The sequence below is a fragment of the Laccaria bicolor genome, genomic scaffold (assembly GCF_000143565.1).
Source record: "Laccaria bicolor S238N-H82 LACBIscaffold_35 genomic scaffold, whole genome shotgun sequence".
NCBI lineage: Eukaryota > Fungi > Basidiomycota > Agaricomycetes > Agaricales > Hydnangiaceae > Laccaria > Laccaria bicolor.
In genome coordinates, this window is record NW_001889906.1 from 208,335 (window position 1) to 227,262 (window position 18,928).

The 18,928-nt window shown below is 48.5% G+C and overlaps 8 protein-coding genes across 8 annotated transcripts; 6 read left to right on the forward strand and 2 right to left on the reverse strand.

The window, feature by feature from the left end:
• Nucleotides 1-239: 239 nt before the first annotated feature.
• On the forward strand, nt 240-1,376 carry LACBIDRAFT_331652 (putative proline-rich protein; the record flags this gene model as incomplete). Its single annotated transcript, XM_001885990.1, has 1 exon — nt 240-1,376. One exon carries the CDS (start codon nt 240-242, stop codon nt 1,374-1,376), a length of 1,137 nt encoding a protein of 378 aa, XP_001886025.1.
• Nucleotides 1,377-2,112: 736 nt separating this feature from the next.
• On the forward strand, nt 2,113-2,784 carry LACBIDRAFT_331653 (uncharacterized protein; the record flags this gene model as incomplete). Its single annotated transcript, XM_001885991.1, has 1 exon — nt 2,113-2,784. One exon carries the CDS (start codon nt 2,113-2,115, stop codon nt 2,782-2,784), a length of 672 nt encoding a protein of 223 aa, XP_001886026.1.
• A 1,609-nt stretch (nt 2,785-4,393) lies between these two features.
• Nucleotides 4,394-4,646, reverse strand: LACBIDRAFT_307436 (uncharacterized protein; the record flags this gene model as incomplete). Its single annotated transcript, XM_001886087.1, has 2 exons — nt 4,394-4,450; nt 4,500-4,646. The coding sequence occupies 2 exons, from the start codon at nt 4,644-4,646 to the stop codon at nt 4,394-4,396; spliced, it is 204 nt and encodes a 67-aa protein (XP_001886122.1).
• Nucleotides 4,647-4,920: 274 nt separating this feature from the next.
• Nucleotides 4,921-6,763, forward strand: LACBIDRAFT_295294 (uncharacterized protein; the record flags this gene model as incomplete). Its single annotated transcript, XM_001885992.1, has 11 exons — nt 4,921-4,929; nt 4,982-5,011; nt 5,062-5,096; nt 5,154-5,285; nt 5,338-5,468; nt 5,522-5,616; nt 5,664-5,793; nt 5,848-6,085; nt 6,133-6,366; nt 6,418-6,652; nt 6,706-6,763. The coding sequence occupies 11 exons, from the start codon at nt 4,921-4,923 to the stop codon at nt 6,709-6,711; spliced, it is 1,275 nt and encodes a 424-aa protein (XP_001886027.1). The 3' UTR covers nt 6,712-6,763.
• A 194-nt stretch (nt 6,764-6,957) lies between these two features.
• On the forward strand, nt 6,958-10,609 carry LACBIDRAFT_307438 (uncharacterized protein; the record flags this gene model as incomplete). The annotated part of the gene is made up of 11 exons (XM_001885993.1): nt 6,958-6,968; nt 7,034-7,243; nt 7,312-7,513; nt 7,573-7,707; nt 7,760-8,380; nt 8,451-9,173; nt 9,227-9,408; nt 9,469-9,916; nt 9,975-10,151; nt 10,205-10,273; nt 10,325-10,609. 11 exons carry the CDS (start codon nt 6,958-6,960, stop codon nt 10,607-10,609), a joined length of 3,063 nt encoding a protein of 1,020 aa, XP_001886028.1.
• Nucleotides 10,610-10,789: 180 nt separating this feature from the next.
• LACBIDRAFT_331656 (uncharacterized protein) lies at nt 10,790-11,816 on the reverse strand (the record flags this gene model as incomplete). Its single annotated transcript, XM_001886088.1, has 6 exons — nt 10,790-11,095; nt 11,160-11,217; nt 11,276-11,417; nt 11,438-11,515; nt 11,577-11,730; nt 11,778-11,816. The coding sequence occupies 6 exons, from the start codon at nt 11,814-11,816 to the stop codon at nt 10,790-10,792; spliced, it is 777 nt and encodes a 258-aa protein (XP_001886123.1).
• A 319-nt stretch (nt 11,817-12,135) lies between these two features.
• On the forward strand, nt 12,136-13,685 carry LACBIDRAFT_331657 (uncharacterized protein; the record flags this gene model as incomplete). Its single annotated transcript, XM_001885994.1, has 8 exons — nt 12,136-12,246; nt 12,278-12,570; nt 12,681-12,736; nt 12,793-12,992; nt 13,043-13,079; nt 13,182-13,190; nt 13,249-13,279; nt 13,643-13,685. The coding sequence occupies 8 exons, from the start codon at nt 12,136-12,138 to the stop codon at nt 13,683-13,685; spliced, it is 780 nt and encodes a 259-aa protein (XP_001886029.1).
• A 4,328-nt stretch (nt 13,686-18,013) lies between these two features.
• LACBIDRAFT_295296 (uncharacterized protein) lies at nt 18,014-18,679 on the forward strand (the record flags this gene model as incomplete). The annotated part of the gene is made up of 3 exons (XM_001885995.1): nt 18,014-18,283; nt 18,341-18,441; nt 18,508-18,679. The coding sequence occupies 3 exons, from the start codon at nt 18,014-18,016 to the stop codon at nt 18,632-18,634; spliced, it is 498 nt and encodes a 165-aa protein (XP_001886030.1). The 3' UTR covers nt 18,635-18,679.
• Between the last annotated feature and the right edge of the window lie 249 nt (nt 18,680-18,928).

The following is an 18,928-nucleotide window of genomic DNA, read 5'->3' on the forward strand; positions in this document are numbered from 1 at the left end:
ATAGAGCTAGCCAAAGTTCGACAATCAGTTTGTCATCCTTCTTTACCTCATCGTGTCATATCACCAACAATTTCAATATTACAGAGGCCGTTTCAGCTGGAAACCATCAATATCCAGGAGAAGGGTCAGGAAAGGTGGAAGAACAGATATGTGTATTGGATACCAGCTCTCCACCTCGAGGGCAAGGAGATAGCGAAGGGACGGTGGGACGCAGCGATAGTGGAACAAGCTCTTGTGCGATGGGACCAGGATCAGGCTCAATCGCAGGCAACGACAGAGGCGGAGCCGCCGATGAAGTAACCTTACCTTTTTTCTATCACATCTCTTCTGAGCCACTGCCAATGGGATGGGAACCTTTTGGAATATACGTCCGAGCTGACAGTGCCATCATAGGCAGCACGCCAGAGGCAGAAGAGAGAATATCCTCGCGGGTCCAGAGATGCTTCAATTGTGGCGAAACAGAGCATGCCGTTTCGGATTGTCATTTCCGTCGAAATCAAGAGCTGATATCCTTGTCTCGCTCATATTACCAATTTTTTCAAGGCACGCTGGGTCTTGCGAACTGGCAGCGAGTGCACACAGCCGAAGAATGGAGGCAGAGCCGCCTTCACTGGCTAGAGACTTTTGAGCCTGGAAAGATCCAAGGCGAACTCCTCCGCGACGCTTTGGGTGACGAGGACGGAGATTGGCTTCGAAATATGGCACAATGGGGCTATCCCAAAGGATGGTTCAGCGAACGCGATCCCAGACTTCTTGTGAGAGACCGAATATGGAGCGAACATGGCGGCTATGTTGATGGCGAACTCGATGATGACGAATCTTTCTTCATTCATAGTGAAGATGGCGTTGAAGAGGTCACATTCGACGCCTCTTTCAAAATTTCTCATTACACAGCGGCAGTATATGAAGAATATAACAATGACGACGAGCACGACCAAAGCTCAGAGACATCATCCCCACCCTCTCAGAATCCATCTTTCAGTAGCAGCGTGAAGCGATGGGCAACCTACCCGCCGACATACTTCGCATCTCATCTTCTGCCCGTTTACAATGGCTTTATGTTACCGCCAATACACTCGTCGCAAAGGAATACACAAGCTGACAATTGGCACCTTGCTAATGGGTCTTCAACGTTTTGGATTTTTGATGCGGTTGCCAATACTCATATTGCCTATCAAGGACATATACCCCCGCCACCACCACCTACGAGTGAGCCCCCTCCATTGCCTCCCCTCGACTCACCGCCACCACCACCACCACCACCTCTTAGTCCGCCGCCGCCACCCCCACCACATCCGCCACCGCCTCTCCCTCCTTCATTCTCCTCAGCCCCGGACGATGGTGAGAGTGACATGGAACTGTCAGATTCCGATTGAACTCTTTGGCTTCCTTGATGACTCTCACACTTGGAACTACTTTTTCACTGGAATAAATGGAAGGGTTGAGCAAACGAACACGCGATACCTATCTTGATGAATCGTGATTTACTACAGCACAAATACTGTCTCTGGATCACCCATTAATTTTCCAATCTGCGACTATTCCCTGTCTTTTGAATCCTGTGACCGTTATCCCAGCTTACAACTTGGTTGTATATATTGTAGAAAAATCCTAATTATCGAAACTCGACGCTCGCTGCAGGCTACCCTCCTCAAAGTCCTACACCATTACTCCTATTCAAATTTGTGTTCAAGCCAGGCTGAATTAAACTGGAATATTTTTAAAACGGTTGTAAGGGGTGATTTTTATTAGCGTTGGTTGCCTTCGTTCCATTCTCGATCATTTGGTCCGGCCTCTTCGTTATTTTTGACGGTGCGTACTTCGTATCCATGTATGATAATTTTAACGTCTATGCCAACCACAAGCTTCATAGACAGGAGAAAAGTTGCGCTCCTTTTGCAGCATAAGAGCCTCCCGTGCTCCTTTTGAGTTAACAGGGGAAATCGTCAACGGACCTAGAAACTCCTCTTTGCAAGGCTGTGATTATTATGCACCCCCTCTCTTTTGTTGGTGTATAAATAATGCTCAAGAAGGACATTCATTTTTCATCGGACTTGACATCCAGTCCCAATCCAAACGAACTTCTTCATCAAGCCTACTTTCACCCCAATCATGTCGTGCTACTCCGCTTCTGCTTTCACGCAATCCGCTCCCCAGGTGTCTTCCGACAGCTTCTCCCTCGACGACAACATCCGTGTCGCAGCAAACACCTGCAAGGGCGTCGAACACCACGTCGCGGATATCACTGCGTTATTAATCAAAACACTCGGGTGTTCTGTCTCAAACGAACATGCGGTCTTTGCTGAACGACGCCGCAAGTTCGTTCAAGAACCCCTTCCTGTCTTCATCTCTACAATCGTAAATGAAATCGCCCAGGACGTCCTTGACATTGGGGGCGTCATCGCAGCCGCCCACGTCCTTCTCATGCATCTGTACATTTCCAATCCTCTCGCAGGCGCCTCATGGTCAGGCCATGAGTTGTTCATATCTGCATTCTCCTTCGCAGCTCAGGAACAGCCAGCCTCCCATGCCGCAGGTTACATCCATGATTATGTATTTTGGAGCAAACTCTCCAAGTTCACGGTCGACGAGGTAATGGAGATGCAGCTCCGCCTGTCTGCCCAACTTCAGGGACGGGTGTGGGTGTTTAGTGAGGCGATGGAGCAGGTGAAGCAATCACCTCTCATGCAATTACAAGCGCAATGGAGGCAGGAGGACGAGGAGATCAGACTGGAGAAGAGGAAGCATTCTCTCCGCGGCCGCCTGTTTTTCTGGCGCGATTGATTTCTATAACGTTCAATATCAATAGTAGACTGACTGTATACCCCCGAGATCCAAATGATATCCTTTTCTAACATCTTTATCTTCACTAAATCACAAGGCAATGAACCGCTCTTGCGAGATGGGTAGTTAATGCGGCGGAAATTAGGTATGCAGGATTTCGAGGAGTTTGTGTCGATGGCTGAAGCAAGTTGAACTTTGAAGCTCTGGCTTAGTTGAAGCGCCGTATTTGTCGATCGCCATATGCACTTTGACCGAAATTCATGTTATAGATGGTAAGGTGGTTCACAGCACCTGGGCGGCCAATTCTCCACGCCAAAGTTAGGCGACCTCTAGTTTGCTCTAGCCCGGGTTGCCTGCTGAATTACTACGATATTGTATACGCAAATCAGAAAATCTGAACTTGAAGCAGGGTACGTCTTCGCAACTAGTTTCATTAGTCATTCTATTTTTAACGACATCCAAGGGGACTTCCCGAGGGTCAGCCACTCCAGAAAGGTATATAAACCTCGTCAGGATGCGTCTTATGTCTCTCACAACTTGACCTCGGTCTACCACCTCCTCCACTCAAACCCGCCTTTGCAACCACGCTCCGCTCCCTCCACTAGGATTCCCCTCCACCATCTTCGACGGTTCGACACCCAACATCTTCACGCCGGCTTTGCAAGATATGGGCCACGCCGAGCTGCTCAAGGTAATAAAACGAAGTTACTAACTCGCTTTGCAGGATCCTGGTTAACATCGCTGGCCATGAAATATCGAGGTAACTATGCTGTTTCTTTTTCTGTGTACGTTCGGTGTGGTGTGGAGGTGGAGGTGCGCACGGGGAAGGTGCGGTGCTGGGGCGACACAGCGGCTCTGTCGTTACCGGCGAGGTGGGCGGGTGATCTCGCGGAGTAGTGGCGGCGTCCGTTTGGCGAGAGGCGGCTTACTACGGGGGGGCTGGGACGGTACCGACACCGTGAACCAGGGCAGGGGCCGTTGAGCGTTGGCATCCATGTCACCGTGAGGAGGCTGGACAGTCACACGCCTTCGGAGGGGGCGGGGTGCGGTGCTGGGGCGACAAAGCGGCTCTGTCGTGACCGGCGGTGGGCGGGTGATCTCGCGGAGTAGTGGCGGCGTCCGTTAAGCGAGAGGCGGCTTACTACGGGGGAGCTGGGACGGTCCGACACCGTGAACCAGGGCAGGCGCCGTTGAGCGTTGGCATCCATGTCACCATGAGGAGACTGGACAGCCACACGCCTTCGGGAAAAATACTTCTTTTCTGTCTTTTTCTTCTTTTTCTTTCTCTTTTCATGGGGGAGCTGGGGCGGTTTCGGCCGTACACCAGGGCAGTAGCCGTTGAGCGAATGGCGCCCATGTCACCGTGAGGAGACTGGGTAGTCATCCGTCTTCGGAATCGTTCACCACGTGTGCAACGCCCAATTTTTCCTTGCTGATTCTCTTGCGATCCTAACTGTAGGACTCAATGGAAATCAGCAAGCGATGAGGGTTTTGCACTACTTGGAGCACCATGGAGTAACGCCAGAGAAGACCACAATATTGAATGCCTAGCGATTTGACAAACCATTATAAACTTCAGCATTGCGCTAGTTCTTATTTCAAGACGTAGTCATACCTTGTAAAGCGAAACACTTTGCGCTTGACTGCTCAACCAAATGTCTTGATCCTGTGTAAATTGTGAACGTCACGAAGAGAATTAGTTAGGAAAAACCTACCAACGAATGGCTGATAATGAACCAAAGCCTTGAGAAAACATCAGGTAACGGTTGATTAGGGCAGAATACCCCTTGGTGCGTCCCATTCCAAGGATCTCCAAACGGTTTGCGAAGACATTTGGCCCGGATAGGCGCTGACCAAGTCATGCGTGATTTGGATAGATTCGATAAATTGAGGACGATAGAAGACCCAAACTTATAGGACCGGTATGATATGGAGCCATGGTAGACATCGTTGCGTTCGAATAACGAGAACTTCGATCTGCAAAGCTCTCCCTTTCTTGTCGTAAAGATTTGGTAGAGATACAGACGCGACTCGGAGTTGGACGCGAGCTCCTAAAATATTGTCTCAGGGTCTGCTGACTTGGCAGTGACCGATGGCACGTGTCGCGGAACCATTTCTCAACCTCTCCTGTTCGCCATGATCTCGGTGCGTCCTCTGGCCTATTGAACAACAAATCATCTCAAATTTGTATCACTAGGCGTTCTTTATTTTCAATCAAAAGGGCGAAGTAGGTAGATTGTCAATTGTTCATGGAAGTAAACTCATCATATAGTAAAGGTCCTAATTTCAAGGCTCTACCGAACTGATTTCAAGTGTGGTTTATACTATCCGATGCGTAAAGCAATAGCTTACAACATCCATTTATGAAGGCGATCCATTGCGGACGTATTCCGGATACAAGTTGTCTCGAACAGCGATGTTCGGTCACCTATCATAACGCTCGGCTCAACCAGCTTTTTTCATGTACGGGTGAACAACCTCTACGTCGTGGCCGTAACAAAGTGAGCGGAAAGATTTGGTCTCCATCTGTGGTGTGAGCCAATTCTTTTGCAGAACCAACGCCAACGCTGCACTCGTTTTCGAGTTCTGTTACCGATTTATCAACATTTGCAAATCATATTTTGGAAAGATTGACGAAGAATCTGTCAAGAACAATTTCGTGGTTATATATGAGCTCATCGATGGTCAGTGGACTTGCAAATTATTCGCAGCGAGCCCCCTCTGACCGTCTTCACAGAAATCAATGATTTTGGATATCCTCAGAACAGCGAAATCGACACTTTGAAAACGTACATCACCACCGAGAGCATTGTATCGTCGGACTACGCAGCTGTGAGTCTTACGTGAACCTGAACCTGTCGTCAGTTAATTTGGTGCAGGAAGAGTCTTCGAAAATCACCAGCCAAGCAACAGGAGCAACAAGTTGGCGGCGTGCGGACGTTAAATACAAGAAGAATGAGGCTTTCGTGGACGTTATTGAGATTGTGAATCTGAGTATGAGCGCCAAAGGTATGGACATCTGCATCTGTCTGTGCTGTACAAGACAATGACTCCACTGGTCAGGCAATGTTCTCCGTGCGGATGTCGATGGCCACATCCAAATGCGTGCCTATCTTTCGGGCACACCAGAATGCAAATTTGGTCTGAACGACAAGTTGGTGATCGACAAGAATGACAGAGGGGGGAGCGACGCTGTCGAGTTGGACGACTGCCGTTTCCACCAGTGTGTGAGGCTCAACGATTTTGATGCTTCGCGTACTATTAGCTTTATCCCCCCTGATGGTGAATTTGAGTTAATGAGGTGAGTAGAGGCCCTCCTTCATGCTAACTGAGCTAATTTGCTGCCAGGTATCGCTCGACGTCCAACGTCAAGCTACCTCTGCGCGTCATCCCCACAGTCACAGAAATAGGAACAACGCAGGTTTCATACACGATAACTCTGAAGGCAAACTTTAGTAACAAGCTCTCCGCTACGAACGTTGTCCTACGAATACCTACGCCACTGAACACAACCACGGTGGACTGTAAGGTGTTAAGCGGGAAGGCAAAATATGCTCCTTCTGAAAACGTTGTCGTTTGGAAGTATGTGGTATGCTCGTCCTGGTCTGAACCTTATTCTTACATTCTGGACAGGCTTGCAAGGGTACAGGGAGGTCAAGAGTGTACTTTCACTGCTGCAGCTACATTGACAAGCACCACTACTCGTCAAGTCTGGGCAAGGCCACCTATCGACGTGGACTTCCAGGTGCTCATGTTCACGGCGTCGGGGCTAATTGTGCGGTTTCTAAAAGTGTTCGAGAAGAGCAATTATCAGAGCATAAAATGGGTCCGCTACCTCACGAAGGCTAGTGGGTCCTACCAGATCAGGGTGGGCAGCTTGCCAATTCCATTCAGCGCACACGAGAGCTGACTATGTTGCAGTTCTGATCTCATATTCGTGGGCTAACACATCCTATACCCCAAGTAAATTACATGTACGATGTAATAAAATGTGTCAAAATGCATAGTTCGCTGTAAATTCATAACGTTTGAACCAGAGAAGAGTCCCAAATAGAGGTTTTTCCGGGGACGCGTTCGTTGTTGATGATCGGACATGTCCGTGCTTGACGCTGCTGTGCTCTCAACCTCTTCCTCCTCTAAACATCGGACACAAGGGCCAGCGGCGGAGACCCCATGTTCTGGAGGTAGTCTGGAATCAACCCTATACGCAACGCCTCTGACCTCCTTCTCTGCGGTATTTCTGCCACAGATTCGGGTTTAACAACGGATCAGCTATCGACAGCCTTCTCGACAAGGAGGACGTGCAGCTTGAGGCTATTTTAGACGAGGACGACCTGCTGCAGGAGTGTAAATCGCAGAACACGCGGCTTATAGGATACTTTGAGAGGGTTGATGTGCTTCAGAAGTTGTTGGGATATGTGACGGGGCAAACGGAGAGCGAGGAAAAGGGGCGCTTCAAGTGAGTATTCACTGTTCTAGAGAATCCCTACTACCGTCCTGGGGTTGGGCTTATCCTATTCTGTAAAGGTATCCCTACGTTGCCACCGAGGTGCTATGCAGCGAAATATGGTCCATCGTCGAGACTTGTGTGAACGAGCACCAACAACTCCTTGTGCCCTTCTGGGAGACCGTCCTCGACAGATCACCAGACGATATGAAAACGCAGACCATCATGGCTTCGCATTTCGCAAAAATTAACTCGGTATTTCTCAGCAAAAAGCCTGCAGAGGTGAATCCTTTTCCCCCTCTATCTATTGAGGGCTGTCTCGCGAATGCCGCGCTGCCCAGATGCTCGCCTTCATCCAAGCTCAACCATCCATTGTCGAACGGCTGTTGCAGCACATTGAAGTTTCCTCAGTCGTAGACTTGTTGGTCCGAATTATCCAGTTGGATGAGACGCCAGCTGGGAGTGGGGTAGTTGAGGTGTGTGTTCTTCTCTATACATCCCTTGAATTGGGTGACAACTTCCACGCAGTGGTTTTCTTCAGAAAACTTGATGGGCAGATTGTTAGATCTACTTTCGCCAGACCATTCTACCGATATCCACACAATCGTCACAGACTTGATAAAGGGAATCATTTCGATGGCTACCCCGTCCCCAGGTGCAGGGCTCACTGAAGGACTTCAAAACGGACCAGCATCTAATCGTTTTGCTCGAGAACTGGCTCGTCCAGAGAGTATCTCGAGGCTGGTCTCGTATATGCTTTATGATTTTGATACGCTACCGGAGGACCCTGCTCCAACGACCCCAACAACTGCTACTGGAGTGGAAGATATCCGCTCCTCCAGCCACTACTTCCCAAATCGAGAATCCGCGACATCTTCGATAGTTCATTCAATATCTGTTGTTGTGGAACTGATACGAAAGAATAACTCGGACTATTTTGAGCCATACCTCTTCCATACCCTCCGCAATCGTCTTATCCAAGTGCAACAACAGTGTCACATACAAGGAGAAGATACAAGAGGAACCCTTGAACAGGTGATGGGGGAGATGGTGAACCGAATGGGGGTTGTTTCTCTAGGTCCGGTTCTGGAGATCATGTGTGTGCGATTACCAGAGTTCCGACGTTATCTAAAAGAACCACGGTCCTTGGTGAGTTTTTACATCAAGCACGTTTCTTTTTCTCACTAAAAAACTAAATAAACAAAAATTGCTCTTACAGAAAGGCCCCATATCGACCACCGTTGGCACCATTACACCGCTCACATGGGAACGGTACAGGATTATCGAACTGTTCGCGGAACTGCTGCACTGTTCTAACATGTCGCTTTTGAACCGCCCAGCTGCCTACAATCACTTGTATGACTCTGAGGGTCGTCTCCAAGGTGGTCTAGCCGGACTTGAAGAGTTATCTCAGGTCATTGCCCTGAACAACTCAAACGATGATCGGCAGGAGGATGACATGGACGAGGAGAACGACGAGAGCGAACCCGCACACGAATTTCCCATCAGCAGAAACCCAATTCAACATTCACCTTCACTTGATTCCGATGACGACATGAGCGACGATGGCGATGAACCTGGTAGCTCAGACGACGATGCTATGGAAGAGATAGCGATGTACGATGAGCCCCAGTCTCAGCTGGAACTATCTCCTCTGAACACAGGGCTGTCGCTTTCTCAGCCATCTGTTCTCATGTCACCTAGCCCCATCTACTCTTCACCCTCTCCTTCATCATCACCATCGTCATGTTCACCTATAATAAATCCATTCAGCCCTCCTCCTGATGCAGACTCATCTAGACCACCACCCCGTTCTCGACATGGGTCAAGGAGGAGTTCGCGAAGACGAGCGACGATCGACAGTTCCATAGATTCCCTCCTTCCCATCGGTGAACAGATGAAGCAACGCTTCCTAGACGTTGATGTTTTAGGGACATTGTTGGTGCGCAATTAAATAACCCTTCTTCAGGAAGATACTGAACCTCACCTTGCCAGGATCTGTTTTTCGAGTTCCCGTGGAATAATTTCCTACATAGTGCAGTGTACGATCTGATCCACCAAGTCCTTACCGGACATGTCCACACTGGTCGGAATCGGGAGCTTGCCATTGCTTTATTTCGTGATGCCAAAATCATGCATAAAATTGTGGAAGGGCAAAGAAGAAACGACGAGGAGAGGTAAGTAATTTATGTGTTGCTCAATTCTTCTTGACAACCTCTAACTTTTGGCGTTAAAAGCATGAAAACAACAGGTGGCCGATTGGGCTACATGGGCCACCTAACACTGATATCGGAAGATGTTATCACCGCGCTTGAGCATTTCCCCCCAGACCTCAGGCTGATCATCATCCAATACGCGCCTGAACCTGAATGGGACGAGTACGTTACGGGTAGGTATAATGAGACCAAAACGCGCGACACGAGGTTGTTGGGTGGAGGTAAACCTATCGTAGCCCAGCGTAACGTTACGCAATGGAAAGTAGATGAGGGGGATGAAGGTGGTATTGCTGCAACACCTGGCAATGGCGTTGGCGCGACAACGGACAGCAGCGAAGGTGGAGTGAGGGGCCAATTCCGACGTGCCACTAGTCTTGGGTCATCCCGGGGGACTGCTGATTTTGGACCTGCTCCCATGGAAGATGACGGCGATGACGACGAAGACGACAGTACAAAACGAGCCCCACAGGTACATTTGCCTTTTCCACTTGACTAGAGCCGTGCTAAATGTGTCCTCTTGAATTCAGTTTGCGCGGTACTTGGCACAGGAGATGCATTCCTCCGACCAGTTTGAATCATCCTCTGATGAAGAGGATGAAGATGAGGGCTGGTTATCGCAATCCACCTTCAGCTTGAGTAACCCGCCTGTATCTTTACGACATCAGAGTACGGAGCGGAGACCGCTCAGTACAAGTGGCTTCGATGTGAGATTTGTTGTTTTTCCTTTGCGCTAAACTGTGTTAACGATTCGTGACAGGACGCCTTTAATCCAGGAGATAATAGGGCTCATGCTATGGCTCAAGATGCGTTCAATGCTCATGATGATGTGAGTTCCTCTCTTCTCGTTGGTACGGGCTGTGACGGATTCGTTTTCTAGGATGGCTTTGGCCCATTCTCAGATGCAGCAGCGGCAACAAATGATGTAGACCCCTTTAACTTCCCATCTTCATTCTCTGATGAAGATTCGTCGTTTGAGAGCTTTGCCGATTTTGGAGACTTCCATTCAGCGACGTCAGAGGATGAGGGGTTGACGCCTACTACGGAAAGCTGGACGTTTGCTAATGATTCTGCCACTTCAACCTCTGACGACTCCAACACGTCGGAAGATTCCTTTAGCAGTAGTCCGAATGATAAAAGGATAATTCTGGAGAAACAATTGTAGAATTCTCCGATTCTTGTGCACATAGGTACACACAAAATCTTTAAATGTATATTGCTTGTGATGGACACATGATGATTGTGATTCACTTGGGGCTGGAAGTCAATGACGATCATGACTTCAATGTTTTCCATGCGGAAAGCGGAGATGGAAAACGTGCAAGATGCAGTGATTGGCATCCTCTTAGTCTTCTTGGAAGCGATAACCTCCTTCTCGTGCAACAGCGGTGAAGTCAAGGGTCAAGAGTTCTTGGCCGGCCGCGTTCGCCAAGGAACACTCCACTCTATCACCAGGAACTATGGGACCTACACCCGATGGTGTTCCCGTTAAAATGAGGTCGCCGTCCTGTAAACAGGTGTCAATCAAGCTAGGGAGAGGAACTTCGGTACCAACTTCCAGCTTCATGATTGATGAAACATGCTCAATGACACGGGGGATGCGGAAAATCATATCTGACGTTGTACCATCTTGTTTCAAGATACCGTTTACCTTGAAAAATGAGACAACTTCATAAACCCAAGGGGATAATACAAGAAGACGTAATTTTTTGCACCTTGAGCTGTAATCTTAGGTCGTGGGGGTCCGAAATCGCACTCTTGGAAATGAATGCCCTGCCGGAGGAAGGCAAGGTCAGTGGATGGATGGCCTAGGCACGTTATTAGTACGTACCCAATGGGCGTGAAGGTATCAAATCCCTTCACGGTGGACCAAGGCAAACCTTGCTTCTTTACCTTTTCCTGCAGGTTGCGTGCCGTCATATCTACCGCCAATGCTTGGCAAACACAACGAGCGAGATGAGCCTGAGTTGATACTAGCGCCCGAATGACATACTGTAACCTGCAATATGCGACTCGGCGTTTGCTTGCGATATGTCCCTGCCTGGCTTGCCAATGACGAGTCCAAGCTCCACTGCCCAGGAAAGAAAATGCGTCAGCTCGGAACGATGGTCGACGCGCAAGAAAGGACAGACCTTCATGATGTGCGACGATTCCGCGTGGTATTTCGACTTTTCCTCCAGATGGCAGGTAGCTGGTGGTGGGCTTTAAGAAGAAGAAAGGTTCTTTGGGTGGTGCGTTGTTGAGTTCCTTTGCGTGAGCAGCATAATTTCTGCCAATGGCTACAATCTTGCCTGCACAATTCAATTCTCGTGACAAAAATTGAGAGAACTGACATCCACCTTTTTGCCGGTTCTAACAAATGTCGACGCCATGGGTGTTCTTGAAAGTTACTCTCGTGAACCTTGCGTGAACCGCACAGTCAGGTCTATTACATAAGAGCGCGTTACATAATCTTGGAGGTGGATTAAACCTTGTCTTCCGATTGGTTCGTGTTCACTTGGGCTTCAAGATCAAAATGTAACGCCTGCCAACCTGCAAGAAGACCATAGCTGTGCGCCAAGTCGGTTTGGGTTGAAGAACAACATAGAAGAAACAAAACGAGTCGAAGATTGCTTCTGCCAAGCTGACCACTATTATCACACACAAACAGAGGAAGAAAACCCTTGAAAACTCCAAGAGAATCTTAGCAGAATGGAAAGGACATCTGGCTCCGCACTGGCACTTTACTCGATGATTTCGCCTGTAACGATTCACCAAGCGAAAAGTAGTATTCGACTAGGATTTCTCAAAGAACACTCCACTGTTCGTCTCATGGGCTCTTGGCGTGTTTTAGAGTGGCTTCCTCAACCTCCTTGTCGGCTTGGCATTTGCTCATACAGGGTGTTGGTTCTTGGCATTCGCTCAAGTTGTTGCAAGTTGCCCTGCTCCTCGCCCAGAAGTACTTGGGCAGCATTATAAAGGTGATGCAGGTTGGCAAGCACTGTTCTCGATCTCCGCCTCCCGTCGACCGACGCTTTCGCCTATCCTCTCTACGCAGGGATTGCCTCTCTGTCCAATATTATCTGAGACTCGTCTCCCGTCTTATCCCCGAACGGCAATGGCCCGTGTGACAGATCAAGAGGAAGGGTAAGTATGTCGACATTCAGATTTCTCCTCAACTCCCTTTCTTCATACTTGTCTCAAGCAAGCCCTTTTGGTCTGCGTCTAGAGCTGACCATGGTTTCCTCTCCACCCAGCCCACACTCAGGACACCTTGGAACTGCATGGGAAACTGCGGTTGTCGCTGTATTTGGTGCGTTCTTCTAGAACCTGCCATTTCTTCATCCCTAAACATCACTTCGATTATAGCTGTTATCATCGTCGTCGTGGGCATTGTCGCGTTCTACTTTCGTCGTAGACGTATGCGAAGACGACTCACGGACCGTATACACTCGCCCGCCAATTTCACTCGGGATCCAGAACAAGGAGCAATATCACCGTCATTCGAAAACTCACCGAGATCTAGAGAAATGAGAGGTATTGCGGACGTCGACGCGTCAATAGCTAAGGTTCGTTTCGTGGCTTGTCGGTGTGGAAGGAGACTGACACTTCCTTTCAGCCCGAACGTGCTGTGTCATCATCATCACCTCGCCAAAGTATATCATCGCCTCATCATTCTGAAATAACGCAAAAACAAGGAACATTTAAATCGCCTCGGTACTATTGGGAGCCTAAGTGACTTCCCGCCTTTTCTTCAGGTCTTGTTTGTGCGTACTCTCATCCCTTTGGCTCTTCTCCGATCCGAATGTTGACCCTTCATCGCAGGTTTTATGACACCCGCTGCGCCACCACAATTGTACTTCAATATCTGTATAACTTATACCACACAATTATTCCACATTACCTCAATGATCATACAAGAAACATTGGCAAATCCTGGTCAATATAATATCGGTCCCCCCGCCTTTTAGTCACACACGTCTGGTACCTCCTGAGGTAGACCATGGGTTGTTTGGGGTGCGATTATCATTCTGCGAAGGATGGATTCTAACTCTGGAACCAGCTGGATGCCAGACTTGCGACACGGGTGGAGTAACCGCTCTCTTGATTCAACTGATGTTTTGTATACATATACAATGCCAATCCCCAGTTGGGTCTCAAACCTTGAAGTTCAAACTCGGTGGAAAGCGCAAGGATCGGGATATGTTCTGGTGTGCAGATGTATTTTGGCAGACGTCGAAAATCGCCGAAGTCCGCATTGAACTAAAGGCATGCCGGTGGGGTATATCATTATGTACACTAACCCTGAGAAAAGAATGTCCGATCGTTTTTTTGATGAAGTCTGGCCTATAACGTGAAAACCACACAACGCATTAATTGGATCTCAAGAGTATAAGAAAGGTTAAGTGGTATATAACATGTCTCCAAAGTTTTGCGATACAGAAATGCAAATACGAATTATGCGATAGCAATCAATGTGGCAAGGCCCAAAATAGGAAACCAGAAAAAACCGAAATGCCAGATTAAACCTGGAGAACGAGAGAAATTTGAACTTGTGTATCTAACTATCTAGTACCTCGTGTTCCCCCCATTAGCCTGGTAAACTGCAAGAACTCGTTGGGGTAAAGATTGGTATAACTTCGTGATAAAGCTGACATCAATCCGGAACCACTCCTCCTGAAGAGCCACCCACAAATCTTCTTCCGACCGCGGCAGTGGCTTACATGCTCGTATTCGACGTTCGAGGTGGTCCCAAAGGTTCTCGATGATACTGATGTCGGGATTGTTTGGTGGCCATGGAAGGAGATCTATGTTGTTTTTTTGAAACCAAGCCTGTACGATCTTCGCTGTATGTTTTGGATCGTTGTCTTGCTGGAAGTAGAATTGACGTGGCTCCATAGAAAGCTCACAGTAGGTACCTAGGACATCGTCCTCAAGGATTTCACGATATAACTCTTTGTTGAGGTTCCCTTCAATCCGTACGATCCGCCCAACACCTTGTGCCGTGATCATTCCCCACACCGTAACCTTCCCACCACCGTGCTTGACCTTCTTCTTCGTGAACCGTGGATCCAAGCACTCTCCTGGTCTCCTCCAGCACCACTCTATACCATCTGACCCAAACAAGTGGAATATGGACTCATCTGAGAAGTTTACAGCCATCCAATTAGCCCAAGGGGGTAGCGGGACGTGGATCCCGAACCAAGGGTAGGTGGGGGGGGGTGGTCCGGCCGAAGGCCGAAAAAAAAAAGTGACCCCCATCAATTTGCTGGTCGAAGTGGTCAGCGATGTGCCTTTTGGAACTTTGGATGTTTTAGTAGAGTTTGAGATGCAGCAACGCACGGATTTCCGTGGATGACGTTGCATCCGAAGGTAATGGTTCAAGGATTTAGAGTCCCCGCCGCCGTAGTTCTTGCATTTTTGGTGGGTTTTTTTGACTGTTTACACCCCGTGGCAATCCTTGCTCCACGCACCACCCCATGCACAACGGAAACTCAATTCCTCGACTCCCCATTTACCTTTGAGGATTTTCATCACACATTGATGCTCGGAAAGAAACGCCGTCTCATTTTGTCCTTACTTACCATACATCTTTGAACAAGTACATATCTTAAAGCCGTTTTGTTTAGCTTAGGCAAAAGGTGGCCAACCGCCTGTGCATAGTTGACTCAAAAGTTGACTTGTTCCACGTAAATCTTACAAATTAAAAAAAATAAAACATGTGTGGAAAAAACATACTCTATTAGGAAGGTAGGTGGTGGGGGGGTGTCAAGCTGAACTCTGAAAAAGAAAAAACGAGTGTTGGTCTCTTTTCCACATTCCGCCACCCCCTTGAATTAGCCACGGTCCATTCCAGTCGTTCCTCGGCCCAGTTCTTTCGGACGTGTAGGTTCTTGTGAGAGATGAATGGAACTGTGCATCAAATATGAGGTTCAAGACCTTCTCCTTTAAGTGCATGCTTCATTGTATCCACACAAACATCCGGGAAGTACTCGCGCTGCAGGTCGGAAGCATCGTGGGCAGTCTGATTTGACAGGTGTCGGCAGGCTACACGTAAATCACGGGGCGTGAGCTTCCGAGGACGACCAGTTGAGTGTCCAACATCGTAGTAATTCTCCTTTTCTGCGTATCTCTTGACGATCCGGAGGATTTGGCGGTCAGAAAGATCGTGGCGACCAGTCAAAGCATCGCGAATTTCGTTGTGGGTGTATCCCGCCGCCCACATTGTACAAATCTTTGCACGTTTGGTGGGGGTTGTAATTGGAGCCATAGGAGGTATGTGACCATACGCAATGTGGTTTGGGAGTGCGGTTTTTGGTTGAAGTCGAGATCGACAGCAAGTTGCTTGACGCGACGCGTTTATATCCCACGGTCACGGCATCGACTGGCCTACACCCACCATGTGTGTCACAACGACAGCTGCTTAGTTCAATCTTTTTTGCAGGATGTACAGAGTAAACATAAAGGTCCACTCTGCCTATGAAATATTGTTCAAAGGATTAAAGAGTTTGAAGATAAAACCCATTTTTCATTTAAAAAGTGATCGGACATTCTTTTCTCAGGGTTAGTGTATATATAATCTACGGAATAAACATAAGATTTCTGAATTTGTTTTGACGACTTCAAAAGCACGGGCGAAGTGGGATATCCTGACTCCTGTGTAGTAGTTGCGCAATGCGCGACCGTCACGTAGAGATGAGAGCCGTCGGAGATCAGTTGTGAGAATTCATTGTAGAAAACCCAATCGGGTTATGAAATTGAAACTCCTTCACACAGTACTTACCAAGTATGTACTTACCGGGCTGCAGCGAGCATTCTAGCTCGAAATCCGACATCCCTTTGAGGTTGCAGTATGGGTTCACAACTTTCGGGGAAGGACCAAGATCACTCCATACACTTTCACTGTCAGACCTTCTGTTCCCTCACCACTATAACTCTCTGACTCGCATTTAACAGTTGTATAGCACCCCACACTATACACACCAAAAGCGAATCTTTCCGAAGGTTTAATTTAAAACGAAACGACTGGATGAGCAAGAAGCCCAATCAATTCCTGCCATCGACATCCACCCCACACCGCAGTAACAGCCGTCCAACCCCATCCCCTTCACGCTCACCACCCATTCTGTACTCTCGTCGTCAATAACTTTCTTTACCCCGGACGCAAAAACGCGAGAAGAAGACGAAGTACCATCCAGAAATACCATCCCGTGCTCATCCGCTCCTCAACCTCCAGCTCTTCCTCCATCACCATCCCCAAGCGATGGCTCAAAAACTCCCCCTTCTCTAACCCAGCCTAGGCCCTATCTTGTCTCTCGTACACCCCGGCGTCCTCATGCAGACGCCCACCGTGTCCTGCCATATCCGCGATCTGCGTCTCTCAGACAGACGGCCAGTTCCCTTTGTTAGCCGTCTTCTGACGGGATTGGAAAGTCGACGAGCGTTAGACTCGGATGGCTTTCGGTTGGAAAACGTGGATGGGATAGTGAGTCTATTGCCCCCTCTCAGATCTTTTCGAGCCTGAGCGGATTCGCAGTGCGAACGGTTGGAGAACCTCTGATCCTTGAAGCCTGACCTCTTGATCGTGCAATGTCGAAGCTCCTTTCAGATCGTAAGCCGGTTGCAAAAGAACACAAAACAAAAAAGGACAGGCCTCTTCACCAGCTTCACCCCCCGTTCAGATGTTTTTCACCAGATGTCAATTCAAGGACGCGGAGGAATATACATCGGCACATTTTTGTACTATCGAACAATCTCGACAACACCCTGGTTCTTCTTTGGATCACTGTATGTAGTACCAGTCTGTGAGATCTTGCTCGAGGTGTCAATGGAGCTTTATTGATAGTGGTTTACAAAACAAGCAGTCCACAAGAAATCTTCTGAATGGGATAAACCTGGCGCACTCGAAAGTCAAGGCTGAGAGGGGAGGGCGCAACTAGGAAATGGTCTCAAGAAACTGTGAATGTTGCCATCGTGAGATGAAAGGCTTTTATGCAGCTTCCGCCCCCCACTCCCCATTCAAAGAAAAAACAGTCTATGACCATCGACTGTCATGCCGGACAAGAATACACCATCACGGTCAACGCGAATTTAGGATGGTATATTTGAGCAGCAAGGGGGATTCATCAACTTCGAAATTGCCGAAGGTCTACCGCGATCTGTTCGGCAGAACGAGCTATGGGAAAGGCGTCGAACGGATTTCGGCCTGCTGACCATTCTGAATCAACTGGTGGCTCATGGCGACAATGATATTTCTGTGGGCTACTTTGTTCTGAACATGAATTCGCTTCTTCTGCCGATAAACAAGGGAAGTGACGTGACTGGTGACGAAGAGGAAAAAGGCTCCGCCATTACCAAGGAAAATACGAGCGCAGCTTTGCGCTCAGCGCTCATCATTCTCCATAATGTAGTCCAAACTCCATGGGCGACGAGATGTATATATAAATCATGACTCTAAACCGATCTTGTCGGCGACGGCGCCATCGCACGAAGCAATTCTCGTAACATACGCCATTGGTACGCATCTCCTCCACTACATATAAAGGGCACCTTCTGAGCTTTTAGGTCAAGACATCTTCTTACCTTCACAATGGCTACAACCGAAATCGTTCTCCTCTCCCTCTCTCAGTGGACCAAGAACCATCTCACTGCAATCTTCCAGGCTACGACAGCCAGCGCCCTTGAGGAAGCCCTCGACGCCTTCCTGTTTAAGGACGCTACCATCACCGTCAATGGGCGCACTATCTCCCGCACCGAGTTCACCAACTTGTTGAGCGGTGAGAAATTCGACGAGACTCACGCCTCCATCTCCTTCGCAGGGGCTGTCGAGGTCCCTGCTGATCCCAAGAGCCCCGTCCTTGTGCGTTGATTTTTCCTCGTAGTGACAAGTGGTAAATTGACCGTTGATAATGACTAGGCTGGCTCTGTTGGAGTCTTTTTCACCGCCATCGTGGACGAAGCCATTGTTATTCGAGATGTTCCCGTTCAGGAGCAGACGACTGCATCCATCAACGTTGTGTATGTCGCTGTTCCAATTCAATCGCAGCTACTTCTGATATTTAACCTGTTTCCGCACCGAAATAGAATTGAACAAGATGACAGTCTTCCACCCCCACCCCGTCCCCCGATCAGGGGATTCTCAGACCGACGAAGGGTGAAAGTGTTGAATGAAGTGGTTCTTGTGGGGCGTGTCTCTCCTCAGGCCGTCTGAACAACATGGAAGTTGTACCAACGTTGTATATTCCCGAATTTAGAGGTCATGAGAGTCATAGCATCCTATGTAACAAGTCCCGTCTCAAGATAGTCCAATGATCAAACCCTTCCCAAATGCATTGGTTTTTAGATCAGAAGATGCACCCCTTACAAAACGTTTCGGAGAGATGCTGAAACAGACAACGATTTTCAGTGATTCCCCCGTCTATCAGGTCACCTTGAATATTAACTGGAGTTGACTGGTTCCCATTTGCAAACGTCAACGTTCCCAGGACTTCCACCATCCAAGATA